This window comes from Xyrauchen texanus, chromosome 36 (genome assembly GCF_025860055.1).
Source record: "Xyrauchen texanus isolate HMW12.3.18 chromosome 36, RBS_HiC_50CHRs, whole genome shotgun sequence".
Lineage (NCBI taxonomy): Eukaryota > Metazoa > Chordata > Actinopteri > Cypriniformes > Catostomidae > Xyrauchen > Xyrauchen texanus.
In genome coordinates this window covers 4,757,902-4,776,995 of record NC_068311.1, presented here as the reverse complement: position 1 = coordinate 4,776,995, position 19,094 = coordinate 4,757,902, and the positions used below count along the sequence as shown (strand labels likewise).

General features: G+C 39.2%; 1 protein-coding gene across 3 annotated transcripts; it reads right to left on the bottom strand.

Annotated features, from left to right (window-relative positions):
* Positions 1-9,176: 9,176 nt before the first annotated feature.
* On the bottom strand, positions 9,177-18,176 carry LOC127630087 (E3 ubiquitin/ISG15 ligase TRIM25-like). Of its 3 annotated transcripts, none has more exons than XM_052107511.1 (7): positions 17,539-18,176; positions 11,240-11,550; positions 10,868-10,963; positions 10,356-10,589; positions 10,068-10,215; positions 9,927-9,986; positions 9,177-9,799 (listed from the first exon to the last, which is right to left on the bottom strand). In XM_052107511.1, the coding sequence occupies exons 1-7, from the start codon at positions 17,819-17,821 to the stop codon at positions 9,279-9,281; spliced, it is 1,653 nt and encodes a 550-aa protein (XP_051963471.1). In that variant the 5' UTR covers positions 17,822-18,176; the 3' UTR covers positions 9,177-9,278. The 3 variants fall into 3 exon arrangements, with proteins under 3 accessions (XP_051963471.1, XP_051963470.1, XP_051963469.1); XM_052107510.1 differs by lacking the exon at positions 17,539-18,176 and adding an exon at positions 12,196-12,454 and having other exon boundaries at positions 11,240-11,899; XM_052107509.1 differs by lacking the exons at positions 9,177-9,799; positions 9,927-9,986; positions 10,068-10,215; ... (1 more) ...; positions 10,868-10,963; positions 11,240-11,550 and adding exons at positions 13,774-14,904; positions 15,036-15,095; positions 15,206-15,359; positions 16,330-16,563; positions 16,994-17,089 and having other exon boundaries at positions 17,243-18,176.
* Positions 18,177-19,094: the final 918 nt, after the last annotated feature.

Below are 19,094 nucleotides of genomic sequence, written 5' to 3'. Positions count from 1 at the left end.
CTGGTATCCCCCATTGGCCCTTATCAATTATGGCCTCTTAATCCACAGCCATTAATTGGCTGTATCACTCTACTCTCTCCTCTCCACCAATAGCTGGTGTGTGGTGAGCGTACTGGTGCACTATGACTGCCGTTGCATCATCTCCAGGTGGATGCTGCACACTGGGGAGCTTTAACCCAATGTGTCATACTTGGTTTATTAGTCTTTATCCAATACTTTGCAATCAATCTTTTGGCATGCAGGAGACACATTTCTATCATTATTTGTTCACTTTTGGCATACTTATTTGTCTTTTGGATAAAGCCCTAAAATAAAAAGCCCAGGGTCCATTGGAATGTCTTTTGAGACAATTTTTTCAATTGCTTTTTTAACCTCCTCCCAAAAGGACTTTATCTTACTGCATTGCAAAGAACAATCTTTCCAGCCCAACGACACCACAGTGACCACTCGAATCGCTGCCTGTCTGGCAGACATCTCAGCCTGGATGAAGGAACACCACCTGCAACTCAACCCAGCCAAGACCGAACTCCTTGTCTTTCCAGCCAACCCTGCTGTTGAACACAAAATCACCGTGCAGCTGGGTCCAATTAAAGTGTCGCCTTCCAAAACGGTCAGAAATCTAGGGGTAACCATTGATGATGAGCTAAATTTCACAGACCACATCTCAAAGACTGCAAGATCATGTAGTTTTACACTCTACAATATCAGGAAGATAAGACCCTTCCTCTCTGTACATGCCACACAACTGCTCGTTCAGTCCCTTGTCATAACTAGACTGGACTACTGTAACGCTCTCATTGCAGGCCTTCATGCATGTGCAATTAGACCTCTCCAAATGATCCAGAATGCAGCAGCATGTCTGGTCTTTAATGAACCTAAGAGAGCACATGTTACTCTCCACTGGCTGCTGGTTCATGCACATACTAAATTCAAGGCCCTGATGCTGGCATATAAAACAGTCACTGGGTCTGCTCCAGCATACCTAAAAACATTTATGCAGAGCTACGTTCCCACCAGAAGCCTGCGGTCGGCTAAGGAACGTCGCCTTGTCGTACCAAAACAAAGAGGCACCAAAACACTTTCCCGGACTTTCAGTTTCATCATACCACGTTGGTGGAATGACCTCCCCAATGCAATCTTAAAAAAAACGGCTAAAAACACATCTTTTCCAAGAGCACTTAACCAGTCACTAAAAAAAAGAAAGAAAAAAAAATGACAATTCTTGTTGCACTTAAATCTGTTTTGTATACTATTCTGATGATAGTGAAACTTTGTAGTATGGCACTTTTCGTACCACTGTCTCCTTAAGATGATTCGCTGATGTTTTCCTCTTTTGTAAGTCGCTTTGGATAAAAGCGTCTGCCAAATGAATAAATGTAAATGTAACAATGAAGTAGTGTCCCCTTCGCCTCAGTGCATTTTGTGTGGAAGTCTGGAATATTGCTATTATATTTATTTAATTTAGCTGGGGTGATGTATGTTTTTATTAGCCATTTATACTGTAGCAATCTTAGTCAAGTATTAACTGATTTAGTGTGAGCCGCAGTACATGCTGATTCCCAGTTTTCTAATGATATATGTGTTACTAGTTCTTTCCTCCACGCATTCAGTTTGTTATTAGAATTATCAGGTGAATTGGACAGTAATAAATTGTATAACTCTGATATAGCACCTTTACTTAAACTATTCTTAGACATCATTTGTTTCTACGTTAGATTTTGAGGGTTTGGTTAGGGCATTGTTTTGTCTCGTTCTAATAAAGTTAAAGGTACTTTATTATAAAATATAATATTTTCTATCTATGTCCTATTTGATTTTTTCTAAGTGGTGGTGGCGTAGTGGGCTAAGCACATAACTGGTAATCAGAAGGTTGCTGGTTCGATCCTCACAGCCACCACCATTGTGTCCTTGAGCAAGGCACTTAACTCCAGGTTGCTCCGGGGGGATTGTCCCTGTAATAAGGGCACTGTAAGTCGCTTTGGATAAAAGCATCTGCCAAATGTATAAATGTAATAAATGTAATCCTTTTGTTGCCCATGTTCTAAATACAGCATCTGCTCTTCCTGGAGTAAAACACTGACTTCCCCATATGGGACTGTACTGTGAAAACAAATGAGGTTCTTTAATAAACTTTCTCACATCATACCACACCTTGAACACATTTTTGATAATTGGATTGGTAGTTTGTTTCATCAAATTTGTCAGTTTATCTGAATATAAATATAGGAGTAAAGGCAAACTTAAGCCTTCCGATTCCATTTCTTTCCACTGTGGAATATCCTTTGTTGCAAAATAAAACTTAACAGACACAAGTTGTGCTGCCCAATAGTACCAGATTATATTTGGACATTTCAAACCTCCTTTGTTATATGGTAGGTGTAGTAGGGACAGTGACTCTAGCACCTTTATTTTTTCAAATAAATCCAATATATAATTTTCTAAGTTCTGAGAAAAGTCATCAGTGGGATATTCTGAAATATATACAGTATTTTAGGGAGTGTGTTCATTTTTAGAATGTTAATTCTGTCAATCAAGGACAGAGGTAGGGACTTCCATCTATTAGTGGATTCCATTATTTCCTCCATTAGAGGTTCATAGTTGACTTTAACGATCATATCCAGATTTGACACAATTTGTATTCCCAAATATGTTAACTGGTCTACCACTTTAAATTGAGAGAATTCCCTAGGTGGATTCTCCCTTTCCTTTTCATCAAGTAATAAAATAGAGGACTTGTTGTTCTTGATTGAATATCCTGAGATGTCGCCAAATGCTTTTATTAACTCCAGCAGCTTAGGAATAGTTATGTGGAGGTGCGAGATAAATACAATAACATCATTTGCATATAATGAGAGATAATGTTATACTTGTCGAATTGTTATTCATAACAGCTATAGGGAATGGTTCAATTGCCAGAGTAAATAATAGCAGGAATAAGGGTATCCCTGACGACATCCTCTTTTGATTTCAATTGGTTTTGATATATTCCTGTTTGTTCGAATTTCTGTAAGTTCTGCTTCCATCTTCTCTTTGAACTCATTAGAGATAGTAGGAATATTCAATTTATCGAAGAATGTATTTTGTATCTGCTGATTAGGTTTACTTTGGGATTCATATAGATCTTCATAGTATTTTCTAAATTCCTTTGCTGGTAGATTTGAATGTGGTATAACTTATTATGTGACCTCTTAAATGGGCCTTGAAGGCATCCCACTTAATACGTGCCTTTGTTTGGGTTGTGTTAATTCTAAAATAGTTATCTATTTCTTTCCCCACGCATTTCACAAAATCTTCATTTTGTAACCATTTTTGATTTAGACACCATGTAGGTGGATCTTTTATGAGATTCCTATCCACATATATCAGACAACATGGCCCGTGATCTGATAGGAACATGCTGTCATAGAAGCAATCTTTTACTTGGGAAATTAGTCCCACTAAGATTACGAAATTGTCTATGTGTGAGTAAGTCTGAAAGGTGATAGAGTAACAGGAATAAGCTATATCTCTGGGCTTCAGGTGCCTCCAAATATCTAACAAGTTTAACTCTTTAATAAAATGATGAACGGTTATCCTACTTCTACTATGCGTTTGATCAGCACCTGTAGATCTGTCCTTGATTGGGTCAAGTGTACAGTTCCAGTCCCCTGCAATTATACACTCTCCTGGGGGGGTCTGTAGAAAAATTGGGCTTGTCCACATTAGGGCCATATTTGTTTACCAAATTCAGATTCACTGAGAGAAGAGATCCCTGGATTATCAAATATCTACAAAATGTATCCTTAATCACACTTGTGACTTGAAAGGGTACTGATTTGTGTATAAGGGTCAGTCCTCTCGCCTTTGTCTAAGACCACTAAAGAGCAAAAACAGACAAAATTTAGAAGTGTTTAGAACTGCTCCAAACTATGTTATGCAGGAATAAGCACACTGTGTTTAGTTCAGTCTATCTCTCGGTGAATGGTTTTCGCTCATCCAGCAGCTTCTTTGATCTTATTTATGAATTTCTGTGCCTCCGGCAGTCTGTTGAATGTGTATGTTCATTCTTTGTAAGTTATGCCATGCCTGAGTCCCAGGCTTCGCAGTTCCTGGCACACTGAATCATACTGCCTCTGTTGTTTATTCAATTTTGTGGCAAGATCGTTGTAAAATCTCACTTGCTGGTTCTTGTAGAGGATGTCTTTCTTTACCTTTGCAGATTTCATTACAAGTATTTTATGCTTGTAATTCAGAAACGTCATTATCAATGTTCTTGGTGAACCTTCGGCCTCTCTTCTCGGCCCGACACTATTGGACATCGCAGGGGCACCATGTCCAGCACCTCCGGTATCCAGCTTTCCAAAAATCAGAATCAGAATCAGAATCAGCTTTATTGCCAAGTATGCTTACACATACAAGGAATTTGTCTAGGTGACAGGAGCTTCCAGTCAACAACAATACAAACAATACCAAAAACAGCAGCAAGACATAGGTAATTAAAAACAAAAAAGTCCACAATCATCTCCACTGTTTTGAGCGTGTTCAGCTCCAGGTTGTTTTGACTGCACCAGAAAGCCAGCCGTTCAACCTCCTTTCTATATGCAGACTCATCATCATCTCAGATGAGGCCGATGACAGTGGTGTCATCTGCAAACTTCAGGAGCCTGACAGAGGGGTCCTTGGTGGTGCAGTCATTGGTGTACAGGGAGAAGAGAAGTGGGGAGAGCACACATCCCTGGGGGGGCACCAGTGCTGATGGTACAGGTGGTGGAAGTGAATTTTCCCTGCCTCACAAGCTGCTGCCTGTCCGTCAGAAAGCTGGTAATCCACTGACAGGTAGAGGTGGGAACAGGGAGTTGGTTTAACTTAGTCCGGAGTATATCTGGTATGATTGTGTTGAAAGCCGAGCTGAAGTCCACAAAAAGGATCCTTACGTATGTCCCCGGTCTGTCCAGATGTTGCAGGATATGATGCAAACCCATGTTGACTGCATCATCCACAGACCTGTTTGCTCGATAAGCAAATTGAAGGGGGTCCAGAAAGGGTCCAGTGATGTCCTTCAGGTGGGCCAACACCAGTCTCTCAAATGACTTCATGACCACAGATGTCAGGGCGACAGGTCTGTAGTCATTAAGTCCTGTGATTTTAGGTTTCTTAGGGACGGGGATAATAACTGAGCGTTTGAAGCAGCATGGGACTTCACACTGCTCCAGTGATCTATTGAAGATCTGAGTGAAGATGGGGGCCAGTTGGTTAGCACAGGAACCAAGGCAAGCTGGTGAGATGCCATCTGGTCCTGGAGCCTTCCTTGTCCTTTGCTTCTGAAAGACACGGCACACATTGTCCTCACAGATCTTGAGTGCAGGTAGTGTAGCAGGAGGGGGAGGAGGGGGTTGCAGGAGGTGTTAATGGTTGTGTGAAATGAAGGTCCGAGTGCATGTGGGGTGTGAAATCGGGCCTTTCAAATCTGCAGTAAAACACATTCAGGTCGTCAGCCAGTCGTTGGTCCGCCACAGGGTTGGGGGTAGGAGTCCTGTAATTAGTAAGTTGTTTCAGGCCACTCCACACTGATGCAGGGTCGTTAGCTGAAAACTTGCTTTTCAGCTTCTCAGAGTAGCTTCTTTTAGCCACTCTGATTTCCTTATTCAGTGTGTTCCTGGCCTGATTATACAAGACTCTATCCCCACCCCTGTAAGCCTCCTCTTTGGCATGACGAAGCTGAATCTGAGTTTCCCTGTGAACCATGGTTTATCATTGTTGAATGACAAAAATGTCCTAGTAGGGATGCACATATCCTCACAGAAACTGATGTATGATGTAACAGTATCTGTGAGCTCGTCCAGGTCTGTAGCTGCAGCTTCAAAAACACTCCAATCAGTGCAGTCAAAGCAGGCTTGTAGTTCCAGCTCTGCTTCAATAGTCCATCTCCTTATAGTCCTTACAACTGGCTTTGTTGATTTTAATTTCTGCCTGTAGGTCGGGAGAAGATGAACCAGACAGTGATCAGAGAGTCCCAAAGCTGCACGTGGGACAGAGCGATATGCATCCTTTAATGTTGTATAACAGTGATCCAATATATTCCTGTCGCTGGTGGGGCATGTAATGTGCTGTCTGTATTTGGGCAGTTCGCGTGTGAGATTTGTTTGGTTAAAGTCCCCAAGAATAATAATGACTGAGTCCGGGTATTGTTGTTCTGTGTCTGAGATTTGATCAGCCAGCTGTTGCAGCGCTAAGTTCCCAGACGCGTTAGGAGGAATGTAAACACTCACCAGAATAAACTAAGAAAACTCCCGCGGCGAGTAGAACGGCTTACAGTTAATAAAGAGCGCTTCCAGATTAGGACAGCACATCCTCTTTAGTGTTGTTACATCTGTACACCAACTTTCGTTGATATAAAAGCATGTTCCACCGCCTCTCGTTTTCCCCGTTAACTCCGCGATGCGATCCGCTCTGAACAGCAGGAAGACCGGCAGATGTAATGCGCTGTCCGGAATGGCTTCACTCAGCCAGGTTTCAGTGAAGCACAGTGCAGCAGAGTTTGAAAAGTCCTTATTAGTATGTGTGAGGAGATGTAGTTCGTCCGTTTTGTTGGGAAGAGAGCGGAGATGTTCGGCACGCCGCGCTGACGGAGTTTAACCAGCGCCCCAGCTCGTCTCCCTCGCCTGCGTCTCGTAGCGCATCTAAACAACACAGCAGCGCCTCCAACTAAAATGTCCAGCAAAACGTCCGAATATTGAAAAACCGGGAAAAGATGATCTGGTATGTGCTGCCGAATGTTCAGCAGTTCGTCCCTGGTAAAACTGATTGGTAAAAGATTGCTAAACACAGGACAAACTAACAAAAACAACAAAAGAATTGAAGAGCTCCACACCGAGGCGGCCATCTGCGGCGCCATGTTGTATTGAAGAAAATTATGAACAGGGATCTGAACTTTCAGCTCCCTTGGGCAGATTCACCAACCACAAGTTATTTAGTCGAGATCTCATTTCTCTTCTCTCCAGGGTCTGAACAATTTCCCGTAGTCCAGTTTGTTCGTCTTCCACTGCTGACATGCATAGAGATCCACTTGTGTCATTCTTTCGGTAAAATCAGCCAGGTCCTTCTTTATCTCTTCAATAGCAGTCTGAATTTCGTCAAGTCTGACTGAAAACTCTGACTTTAAATAGTTTATTGCGGTCAGTATTTGTTCTTTAGCCCCTGTGTCTGCGCCCTATAGTCAGATAATTTCAATTGTGTCAGTATTTTCCCTTTATCTTTGCCCGTCTTTCCAGTATTTGGCATTCCTGTGTCGAGCGTAAAGTTCAGCTACACTTTTCAAGATCGAGTCTGCAAAATATATCAGGATTTATTCAAGATCGTAGCAGAGCAGGGTCTGGCGTGGCTTTCTAGCTTGCGGCCATAATCGGAAGTTGAGGAACCGAATATTTTAATATAATACTGTTTTATATAATGCAACTGTCAAAGTTGGTGCAGGGAAGAGGCACAAGATGTATGATCTGATAGCAGAACTTTAATAATAAACAAAAGAAGGCGATAAAATGAAGGCGTTAAACATACGAAGACGGTAACTCAAACTCAACAGCTGTATGCTGGCTAATAACACTACATACAAACACGAACCTACAAAGGAACAAAGAAATATATATATATATATATATATATATACAAAGGCTAACAAGATAAATAGGAACACCTGGGATACAATTAGGGAAGGAATTGAAGACAATGGAGGGGAAAAAGGAACTTTCAAAATAAGAGTCCTTGTAAATTTCACACTAAGAGTCCTTGTAGGGAGGAAACATGATGACATCTTTTTTTTTTTTTTTTTTTTATCAATTGGCACACATTACATACATACATTTCTGCATATACATGGTGAAATTATTTATTTTTCACATAAATAATAGAGTGATATGTCAGAGTGCAGGGTCAGCCATGATACAGCGCCCCTGGAGCAGATAGGTTCAAGGGACTTACTCAAGGGCCCAACAGTGGTGTCTTGGTGGTGTTGGGGCTTGAACCCCTGACCTTCTGGTCAGTAACCCAGAGCCTTAACCGCTGAGCCACCACTGCCCTCATGCCATGACATGCCAGCAGTGTTTACTTTTGGCTGACAGCCCTCAATCAAGTTTGATTTTTGGCTCTTCGTAGGAAAAAGTTTGAACACCTCTGGTCTATGTGATCTACTGACCCCAAAATCAAAATGGAAATTTAAAGAGTAACATTACGATAATAAATACATAAATAAATAATAATAATAAACACTCCAACCGCAATTTCAATAGCAAATTAAATGCCTATATTTCATCATGAGTTTAAGTTCTCAGTAACCAGTGATTTGAGGGACCAATCATTCTTGTCGGCCAGTTCAGCTGATTAAATTAACTTGTTACATATTTCTGCTACCATTGGATCTGAGATTTGTATATCAGTGGAGTTTAAGGGGGCATTCACACTTGGTTCGATTGCCTGTTCCGAACCCAAGTTCGATTGCTCCCCTCCCCTGCCCCGATGGACTGTGTTCACATTATATATTTGTATCCGAATCGCTGATGCGCTTGCGTCATCAAGCTGCAGCTGGTGCGTAATCGTGTTGCTTGATAACTAACCGCGAAATGAAAAGCGTCAAAATTCAATGAATAGACTTGCTCGGTTCACATTTGTTCTTTTTTTAGCCTTTGGTTTTGTTTTCAACATCAAGATACAGAAACACACTTGCGTCTGTCTGCCGCAAAAATACTGAAATCGTTCAAAAGACAGCGGGCTGTCCGCCGAAGACAATTTTTGCGAAGGCAAGCAGAAATCATCTCTCTGTTGCAGTGCGTGTGCGTCAATCCCGCTTTTCGTCAAGGTAAGTGTACACACACACACACGCACGCACGCACGCACGCACGCACAAAAGTAAACCCTTTCCGCTCATTTTGAAAGTGACGCGTGTGAGACTGATGACCACATTATACGTCATCAATAGCGGTTCACTTCCGCAGTTTGGTTCGATTGCGTTCATATCAGCAGCGAACCGTACTGGAGTTCACATGAACTGTACCCCAGACCACCTTTTTAAGCGGACCTGAGTACGGTTGAGGTGCTGCACCGAGTTCGGAAGACAGCGTTCACATCATCCAAACGAACTGAACTCTGACGTCATTCGAACCGGGGTGCGCACCAAAAGTGCTAGTGTGAAAGCCCCCTAAAATGTTCTTTCTTAACCCTTTAAACTTAAAATGTTTATGCTTATTTTGATTTTAGTTTTTTTCTGATACATTTTAATATTATTTCCAGTCTGCCTGCACTCTCCCCTACTCTTTTATTGTGATAGTTGACCCAACTCCAATTGCAAATGCAGGATAGAGGGGTTCAGTGAAAGTGGTCTGGACTCTGTGGATGAGGGTCATTGTATCAGACACTCCGTAGAAGGACAGAGTTCCTGCTCTGTGATTCAGATACACCCCTATTCTTGAGCAGCAGACAGCAGGAAGGTTGACCTGCTTTCTATCATGTATGAAGCTGAATTTCTGATTATAGCGGCTCAACCTCCAGGAATTATTGTTAAACCCAAGTCTACAGTCTTCACTTTTTCCTTTCCGACCAATTCTTTTGTATGAGACTGCTATAGCGCAGTCGTCCCCACTGCACTCAACTACCCAGTAACAACGATCACATAAACTCTCTCTACACAGGACATTGCAATACCAATCAAATCGCTCTAGGTGATCAGGATATTGCTGTGCTACACTATTATTTATCGCTTTTCTGTTCACATCTGACAGGATGAGGGTTTTGCTTGCAGTGTTTGGATCCAGTTGCAGGTAACACAAATCTGAGGATAGATAGACAAATAAACATTACAAATATTTTTTTTAAATCCCAGTAGATATTATTAATTGCCATTTATCAATTGTGTGTTTGTATTGAGGAAACTAGAGTAAAAATACAGCTTAACATACACTTCAAAAATTCACATGGAGTCTTTGGTTCTGGAGGTTCTGCAACATGGACATTTGACACTGAAGAGACAAAAACAAAATGATATGGTTACTTTATTAATGTAATCCTAAATGATATGAGTGAAGCAAGAAAGATCAGACCTTCTTGTGATATTTTGGTTCTTTTCTGTTGCCAGATCTTTTCCAAAACCAAGTTGAATGGTGGGATCGAAATGTTTTTAAAAGACAGATGAGGGTACTTGATGATATTGGGCATGTCTTCAAATGTTGGTAAAACACACACAAAACTCTGCAATGAGACATATAATTCAGATCCAAATTACTAAGCACAAGATAGTCAAAGAGAACAAACACAAAACAATGAGGGATAGTCCTGTACCATCTCATGGAAGGTTCACACACATTTGATTTGAAAAGAAGCGTCATTACCTCCAGAAAATGGACCTGACTATCTGCAATTAAAAGTTTCTGTATCTCCTCATCTCTTAGCCTGAGTTCTGTCAGCTCCTGGTCCAGCTGTTTGTGAAGGGTCTCTGCTCTATTTATCTCATTTTTCTCCTGAGATCTGATCAGATCTTTCATCTCAGAATATTTTATCTCAAGAGAGCAGATGAGCTCAGAGAAGACCTTCTCACAGTCCTCCAACACCTCTTGTGCTGAGATCTATTCGAAACAGAAAGCCACGATCACACATGGCGCAACAACACAGTCATTTCTATATATTTGAATACCCAATTATTTTCCTATTGTATGCAAACAGATGCAAAATGTTGTGTTTCTCCTCCTACAACACACTATTGTTCTATGAATACTTATTGGATTATATTCTTTTTAATCAGGTAACTGTAACATGTGTAAACATGTAATCCATGCACTGCATTTACACACTCATAGTGACCTAAAATGTGCAGGTGCAATCTGAAACAAACACACTGACTCACTTTAAAAGACTTCACAGCATCATTGAGATCCTGTTGACATCTCTCTCGCTGCTGGATCATTTCCTGGCATTTCACCTGTGTCTCCCTTAACACGTTCTGAGGATGTGAACACAATTAACACAGAAAATAAATAGACTACCTTGTTTGTCTGATCTAGTAAACAGGGCAACAAGAGACTTTGGTTATAGGTGCATTGCTTTACACACATTTTCTATTTATTTTTACAATCTGATAGACGTGTCAGAATTATTATCTGATAATCTGATCTGCATCACACATCTGGTATGTTGAAAATAACATGACATTTTATTTTAATATTCTATAAACATATTACATACAAATATAAGAATAAAGGTAAATAATAAGCATTACCTTTTCATCATTCAATTTTGTCTCCACAGATACCACCGAGTGGCCTTTATGATTATCAATCATGCACAAGTAACAAATGCACTGCCTGTCATCCTGACAGTAAATATCCAGAGGTTTTCCATGATGAAGACAATTGTTGTCTGGAATGTTCTCTTGAATGTGTGTGGAGGCTTTGATGAGTTTGTGCTTCTTAAATGCAGGAGACTGATAGTGAGGCTGTAGGTGAGTTTCACAGAAGGAGGCCAAACACTGCAGACAGGACTTTACAGCACTGTTCTTCTCTGTAATGCAAACATCACACTCCACATAACCTTCCTCTTGAGAACAGGGAGCAGTTTGTATGGATATCTTCTGCAGTTTCTCCATCATCTCAGCTAAAACTGTGTTCTTTTTCAGTACAGGTCTTGGAGTGAAGATCTCTCTGCATTGGGGACAGTGGTACGGTGGCCTCTGGTACTTTTGGCCCCAGCAGTCATTAATGCAGCGCATGCAGTAACTGTGTCCACATGGAATCGTCACCGGCTCCTTCAGTGGATCCAAACAGATGGGACAGCTGAACTGCTCCTGATATTCACTTCCTGAAGATTCTGCCATTTCTCTACAGTCAGCTCAAAGATTAAACAGTTTCTCTTCTTTAGTCTGATCCCCTAATAAAGATGGCTGTGCCAAAAACAAATGAAGGAATATTTTTAAGTATAAGGTTAATAAAAGTTGCTTGCCCTTTTCTTTATAAACATATATTCTTGTCTAAATGCTTCATCCATGGATTATGACCAATAAACTGATAAATGAACAAAAATCCTTTTCAATCCCCAAATAGTTGATAGTTTTGATAGTATGATCACATTTGCATGATTATAATAGTATGTTAGTATTACCATGCAGATTAATAATTTGTAGTTCTTTTTCAATAAAGACTAAAGAACAGAGACAAAACCATTGTAAAAACGACTTACCTTCTTTAGCAGATAAATGATGCAGAATATTCTTTCATTAATAGCTTTGCACCAAACTAAAACAGTGTTGAGTCACTCATAATTTCTCTTGAACACACACTTCCTGTTTTTCAGCATGCAAACAAGATGGATGTGTGTGGAGGTGTCCTAAGAGAGAGAGAGAGAGAGAGAGAGAGAGAGGGAGGGAGTAAATGTAAAGGTAATGTGAAGGAGAAAATACCTAAAACAAAATCACATACAAATAATTTGATGAGATCGGGCTTGGTTGGCACACTATTTATTCATTGTTGAATATTTCTGATTGAACCAAGTTTAAGAAACTCCATCCAGCTGCAAATGAAAGCTCAAGTTCTTAAGCAAAAAAATAAATAAATGTTTATATATATATTGACTTTTGTTAATCAATGATAAAAGTTATGTTGTGCATTTGTGCCAACCAGCGGTTGTTAAGACACTAACATTTTAAGAGAGAAACAACTCAAAGAAAAACAAATAATAGTTTATTTTAAACTAGGGCAACAATCGACATGTTTGTCTTATATGATTAAAGTAAGTAATGATTATACAATTAATATAATTATATTAAGATATGATTGACTTATGTTTTTATTATTAATATGAAGAATTGACTTGTATGAACTTGTATAAATATATAAATCCTCACTTGTAATGTAAACATTATAAATGTATTTAGAAAATGTCAAATATTTTTAATCCCATAAATGATAGAAACTAATTGTATCATCTTGGTTCAAACCTGTGTCTAATAGGTCTAATAATAGTAATAATAATAATAATTATTATTATTACTTTGTTATTTTTGTATTAACTTGGTAAATAGTGTGTGTGAAGGTTATAAATTGTTTTATATATTCTTCTTTTTTTTAAAACAAACCCACTCACACTTTTGATGTTAGCCAACATACAAATCCATCCATCGTCAACCGCTTATCCTGTGTACAGGGTCGCGGGGGGCTGGAGCCTATCCCAGCTAACATTGGGCGAAAGGCGGGGGACACCCTGGACAGGTCGCCAGTCCATCGCAGGGCCACACATAGACAGACATACACTCACACTCACCTCCACCTCCACATCCACCTCCACATCCACATCTAGGGCAATTTTTTTGGAGACACCAATTAACCTAGCCTGCATGTCTTTTGGCATGGTGGGAGGAAGCCGGAGTACCCGGAGAGAACCCACGCAGACACGGGGAGAACATGCAAACTCCACACAGAAAGGCCGGGGCAACCAGGGTTTGAACCCACAACCTTCTTGCTGTGAGGCGACAGTGCTAACCGCTGCACCACCATGCCGCCCCAACATACAAATATTATATAAAAATATAACTGATAACTAAAAATAATAGATTTAAAAAATATATTATCAGTATTATCAGTTATGTGCTTTAGCCCACTACACCACCACCACTCGTTCTACCTTAAGTAGAACACTAAACATAAATTTAAAAAAAAAACTATTTTATATAACTTCGTAGAAAACATAGTGATAAGCAGCTGCAAATATTTAGCTGAAAAAAACAAAACACAAAGACTTCTATGCAGACGCTGAAGCGATTCATTTTTTTTTTTATTTGAATTGTTTATATGAACTGATTCATTTACAATAATCTCTGAACAAACCGATTCACCAAAATTAATTGGACTTCCCAGTGCTACATACAGTATAAGTGGATTCCTGTATTTTTATCGTGCATGAATAAACTGACTCTTCATATTTGGTGACATTTGGAAAAAAACAAAATGACACATGAAATTAATGATTATTTTTTTGTTGCATTTGCAAGCATGTATTCAAAGATGAACAGTTATAGTATTTCAGGGTTTCTAAACATAACACAAAAAAATCCTTTTTAATACATGAATTATCCACCACTGACTTAAATTTGAGAATAGTTTTCCTTTAATCTGTTTGTTCATGTATTTTTGATGCATTCTCAAGTCAAGTCATATTTCTTTATATAATGTTTTTCACCACGTGCATCATTTCAGAGCAGCTTTACAGAAGATTATGCTTTAACATAAAAAGAAGCTGTAATATACTAATGACTTCGAGTCATAAAAGTGCGGTTTAATAAAAACAAAACATGATTTTAAATTGCACTTTCAAACAAAAAAGTTAATTATATTCTAATTACATTCTAATTTTATTTCTAGTCTGTATGAATTTTCCCCTTCTCTATAATTGTGACAGATGAACCATCTGAAAGCCCAAATGCAGGATAGAGGGGTTCAGTGAAAGTGGTCTGGACTCTGTGGATGAGGGTCATTGTATCAGACACTCTGTAGAAGGACAGAGTTCCTGCCCTGTGATCCAGATACACCCCTATTCTAGAGGCAGCAGGGAGGAGGACCTGCTCTTTATCATGAATGAAACAGAAATTCAGCTGACAATAGCCCAGTCTCCAGGAGTTTTTGTTGAAGCCAAACCTGCAGTTCTCACCTTTTCCTTTCCGACCAATTCCTTTGTAGGAAACGCCTACAGACCAGTTGTTCCCACTGCACTCAACCTCCCAGTAACAACGCCCACACAAACCCTCTTTACATAAGACATGGCTATATGAGTTAAAACGATCTGGGTGGTCAGGATAGTCCTGGGTGCTATTTTTGTGCATTACTTTTCTGTTCCCTTCTGACAGTTTGAGGTTTTTGTATGCAGTGTTTGGATCCAGCTGCAGCTGACTGAAATCTGATGAGGATAGATGGATGAATAAATATAAAGCACTTTCTCTCCAATTTTTCACATTTATATTCTATACTGTATATTGATCAATTGTGTTAAGTAAAAACGGTAAAAATACAGCTTTACGCTTTACTTACATTGCAAAAATTCACTTGGAGTTTTAGGTTCTGGAGGCTGTGCAACTTGGACATTTGACACTGTGGAGACAGTAAGAAATGAAAATGCATCAATGTAAACCTAAACAGCATAAATGAATCAATATGGACAAACTAATTCTACTAAATTGATTTTCAAAAAGGTTTCAGACCTTTTTGTGATATTTTGGCTGTTGCTTGTTGACAAACATCCTCCAAAGCCTCTTTGAATGCTGAGATTGACACATCTTTAAAAGACAGTTGAGGGTGCTGAGGGATTTTGGGAAGGTCTTCAATTTTGGGTATGTCACACACAGACTGAAAACTCTGCAATTAGTTTTTTCAAAGTTAAATTTTTTCCACCACATACCCGTACAAGACACGTATGAGCAGTAAAATGCTTAACCTACAAATCTGCTTAACTTTAGATTTAGAGAACTAAAACTAACCTAAGCTCTGAAAATCAATTTTTGCTAATGCAACGGCCTTAAAGTTTTGACAACAAAAAAAGCTATTTAACATTTCCACATTAAAAATATAATGGATTTTAATGAACATTAAAATTGATATGAATGTATTAGGGAAAGTGTGTATTTTCAAATGGTGCAAATTTTCTATTTAAAGGTTCACCCTGTCATTTCTTTCCTCATTAAAAAGTTTGACTTCTGAAGAAATGAATAGTAATTTTGAAACTCATGTATAAAAATCAAGACCACTCATGTGAGATGAAGACTCCAGTCATATCAGTAACCCTATAAAAGCTCTTTTATTCTAGGGCAGGGGCACCTTATGGGGGCTGCCATGTTAGCATCACATGACCGGCTAAATACTACTCGCTTAATCTCAGTAACTGTCCTGTTATTGGACACTTTCATTCATGGATAAAATTAATCCATAGTGAATTTCTACAATGGGACTGGTAACTGAAAACTACTGTGTTTGAATGATCCAGCATCCAGGCCACTAGGTGTCAGTGTGAGCCAATGTAAGCCATTTCGCCGTCGTTCAAAAAAATGACTGAGTGCACCTTTTAAGAGGAATATTAAATATGAACAAGGTTTTTAAATGTTAGTTCATGTAGTCTCTAAATTAATGATGTCATACAAACTACATGCATACTAAAAATACACAAATTTGAAAAAAGTAGTTTTTTAGATGTCATGGTGCCGGACAATACCCCATAGAAATAAATATATTCTAAATTATCCAGGTAAGTATGCAGCAGCAACACAGCAATATGGTAGAGGTGATATGGAAGTTCAACACACACATATCATCATAAAAGGAGTCTCAGTACCTTCAGAAAATGGACCTGATTATCTGTAATTAAAAGTTCCTGTATCTCCTCATCTCTTAGCCTGAGTTCTGTCAGCTCCTGGTCCAGCTGTTTGTGAAGGTTCTCTGCTTGATTTATCTCAGCTTTCTCCTGAGATCTGATCAGATCTTTCATCTCAGAGCATTTTTTCTCAAGAGAGCAGATGAGCTCAGAGAAGACCTTCTCACAGTCCTCCAACACCTCTTGTGCTGAGATCTGTTGGAGAGAGAAAGCCACGATCACACTGATGAAAGACTATTGTTGGAACTAAATGTGGTACAACAGCCAAAATAATGCGTTCTTCTGAGCAACTCATTTTTGAAAATTATATCTAAACGCAAACATTGCTATCACCAGTCCAATTAAGCTAAAGAGAAAAGTAGCCTGTTTTTCTAAGCGAAATACACCCCCATACAGGCAACATAATTATAAGAACAATTCACCATATAAAATCTGTCATTTATTCAACCTAGCATCTTTCAAAACCTTTTCTTTTTTACAATAAAACACATAAGCTGATATTTTACATACAATGAAGGAACACAGTCACCTGTGGCTGTCAAGCTCCAATATGGACATAACAGCACCATCTCTTTGAGCAAAATGTTGTCTTTAATGAAACCAAAGGGCCCTTTAAGAAACTCACTTTAAGAAACCTCACAGCCTCACTGAGTTCCTGTTGACCTCTCTCTCGCTCCTGAATCATCTTTTGGCATTTCACCTTTGTCTCTTTTAAGTGTTTCTGAGGATAACACAAAATCAATACAAGCATTATGTAAAAATAGACATACTGCAATACACTGACAGTCTGAGCAGGGTGAAACAGGTTGAAAATTAATTACAGTTACATTTAGATATATTAAAATTTATATTTAAATGTATTTTTATAAATTACCTTCTTATTAGTGCATTCAGATTCCACAGATACCACACAGTGGCCTATATGATTATCAGTGCACAAACAACAAATGCACTGCCTGTCATCCTGACAGTAAATCTCAAGAAGTTTTCCATGACTGAGACAAATGTTCTCTTGAATGTGTGTGGAGGCTTTGACGAGTTTGTGCTTCTTAAATGCAGGAGACTGATAGTGAGGCTGTAGGTGAGTTTCACAGAAGGAGGCCAAACACTGCAGACAGGACTTTACGGCACTGTTCTTCTCTGTAATGCAAACATCACACTCCACATAACATTCCTCTTGAGAACAGGAAGCAGTTTGTATGGATATCTTCTGCAGTTTCTCCATCATCTCAGCTAAAACTGTGTTCTTTTTCAGTACAGGTCTTGGAGTGAAGATCTCTCTGCATTGGGGACAGTGGTACGGTGGCCTCTGGTACTTTTGCCCCCAGCAGTCATTAATGCAGCGCATGCAGTAACTGTGTCCACATGGAATCGTCACCGGCTTCTTCAGTGGATCCAAACAGATGGGACAGCTGAACTGCTCCTGATATTCACTTCCTGAAGATTCTGCCATTTCCCTACAGTCAGCTCAAAGATTAAACAGTTTCTCAATCTTAAACGAACTGCTTTACCAAAAATAAAGAGTGATATCTTTTTATTGTATGAGGTAATATTATACTAGAACAAGTCAAATATATTCCCTGTATAAAAGCAAGCGCTTCAAATGTTGAATCATTCGTGTAGCAGTGAAATAAGTTTCGCTTCTCTGGAATCCAAATACTTCCTTGTATTCAGGTGTTCCGTATGGAGGTCCAAGCCAGCCAATATTAAAAATAAATAAATACACTTTTAAATAAATGTAAAAACATTCGTTTTCATATGTGACATAAATGAGTATTTACAAATTGATTTCCTTATTTATGAATTTATAAATGTCTTATTTGATTTTTTTACATTTATTTGCAAACATATTGATTTAGTTGTTTATTTTATTTTTATAACATTGGCAGACTTGGTACTCCATAGTTCCGTCCAGCTCAGGAGTGAAAGTAAACATGTCAAGGGGGCGGGGTGGGTATAGGCTACTGGCTGTGACGTCACGAAATGGCGACGCCTTAGCTAAAGCATGCTGATCAGATTCTGCATAAGTAATTAAACATAAACTTTTACTGTCTTGATAAATGCATAGCCTGTGTCAGAGACATACATTGCTAGCAGCTATATCACCCTGTAGCTCTAGACTGGTTACCACTGAAGCTAAGCAGCGTTGAACCTGTTCAGTACCTGGATGGGAGACCTGTTGTTGGAAACTACAGTTGCTGCTGGAAGAGGTATTAGTGAGGCCAGCAGATGGTGCTCACCCTGTTGTCTGTGAGTTCTCTGTATAAGAATGGGGACACTATGCTGTAAAATGTTACTTTCTCTCTGATGAGACTTTACACTGGGGTCCTGACTCTTGATGGTCATTGCAAATCCCAGGGCACTTCTTGAAAAGAGTAGGGGTGCAACCCCAATATATATATATATATATACACACACACACACACACTTAATCCTAAACATTATGATTATAGCAATAAAAGCAAACTCTTTGATTCAGACCATTGTGGGATATTTTGTGTTTCCAGTTCCCAGACTGTTTCTTTTAATGCTGACAGTGAAATGTCTTTAAGAGACAAATGGTGGTGCTGAGTGATGTTGGGCAAGTCTTCAAATGTGAGTAAAGCACACACAGACCGAGAACTCTGCAATGAGACAAATAATTCAGAAACAATTTCTTAACCTCAAGAGTCTTCCTCAAAAATAAGAGATCGAACAAGCACAAAACAATGGGAGTAGGCCTGTAT

Coding starts and splice junctions, on each gene's coding strand:
- LOC127630087 (XM_052107509.1), bottom strand. CDS start 17,821: ATGGCAGAATCTTCAGGAAGTGAATATCAGGAGCAGTTCAGCTGTCCC. Junction 17,090..17,242: donor CTGAATGCACTAATAAGAAG/GTAATTTATAAA, acceptor TGTTATCCTCAG/AAACACTTAAAAGAGACAAA. Junction 14,905..15,035: donor TCCAAGTGAATTTTTGCAAT/GTAAGTAAAGCG, acceptor TATCCTCATCAG/ATTTCAGTCAGCTGCAGCTG.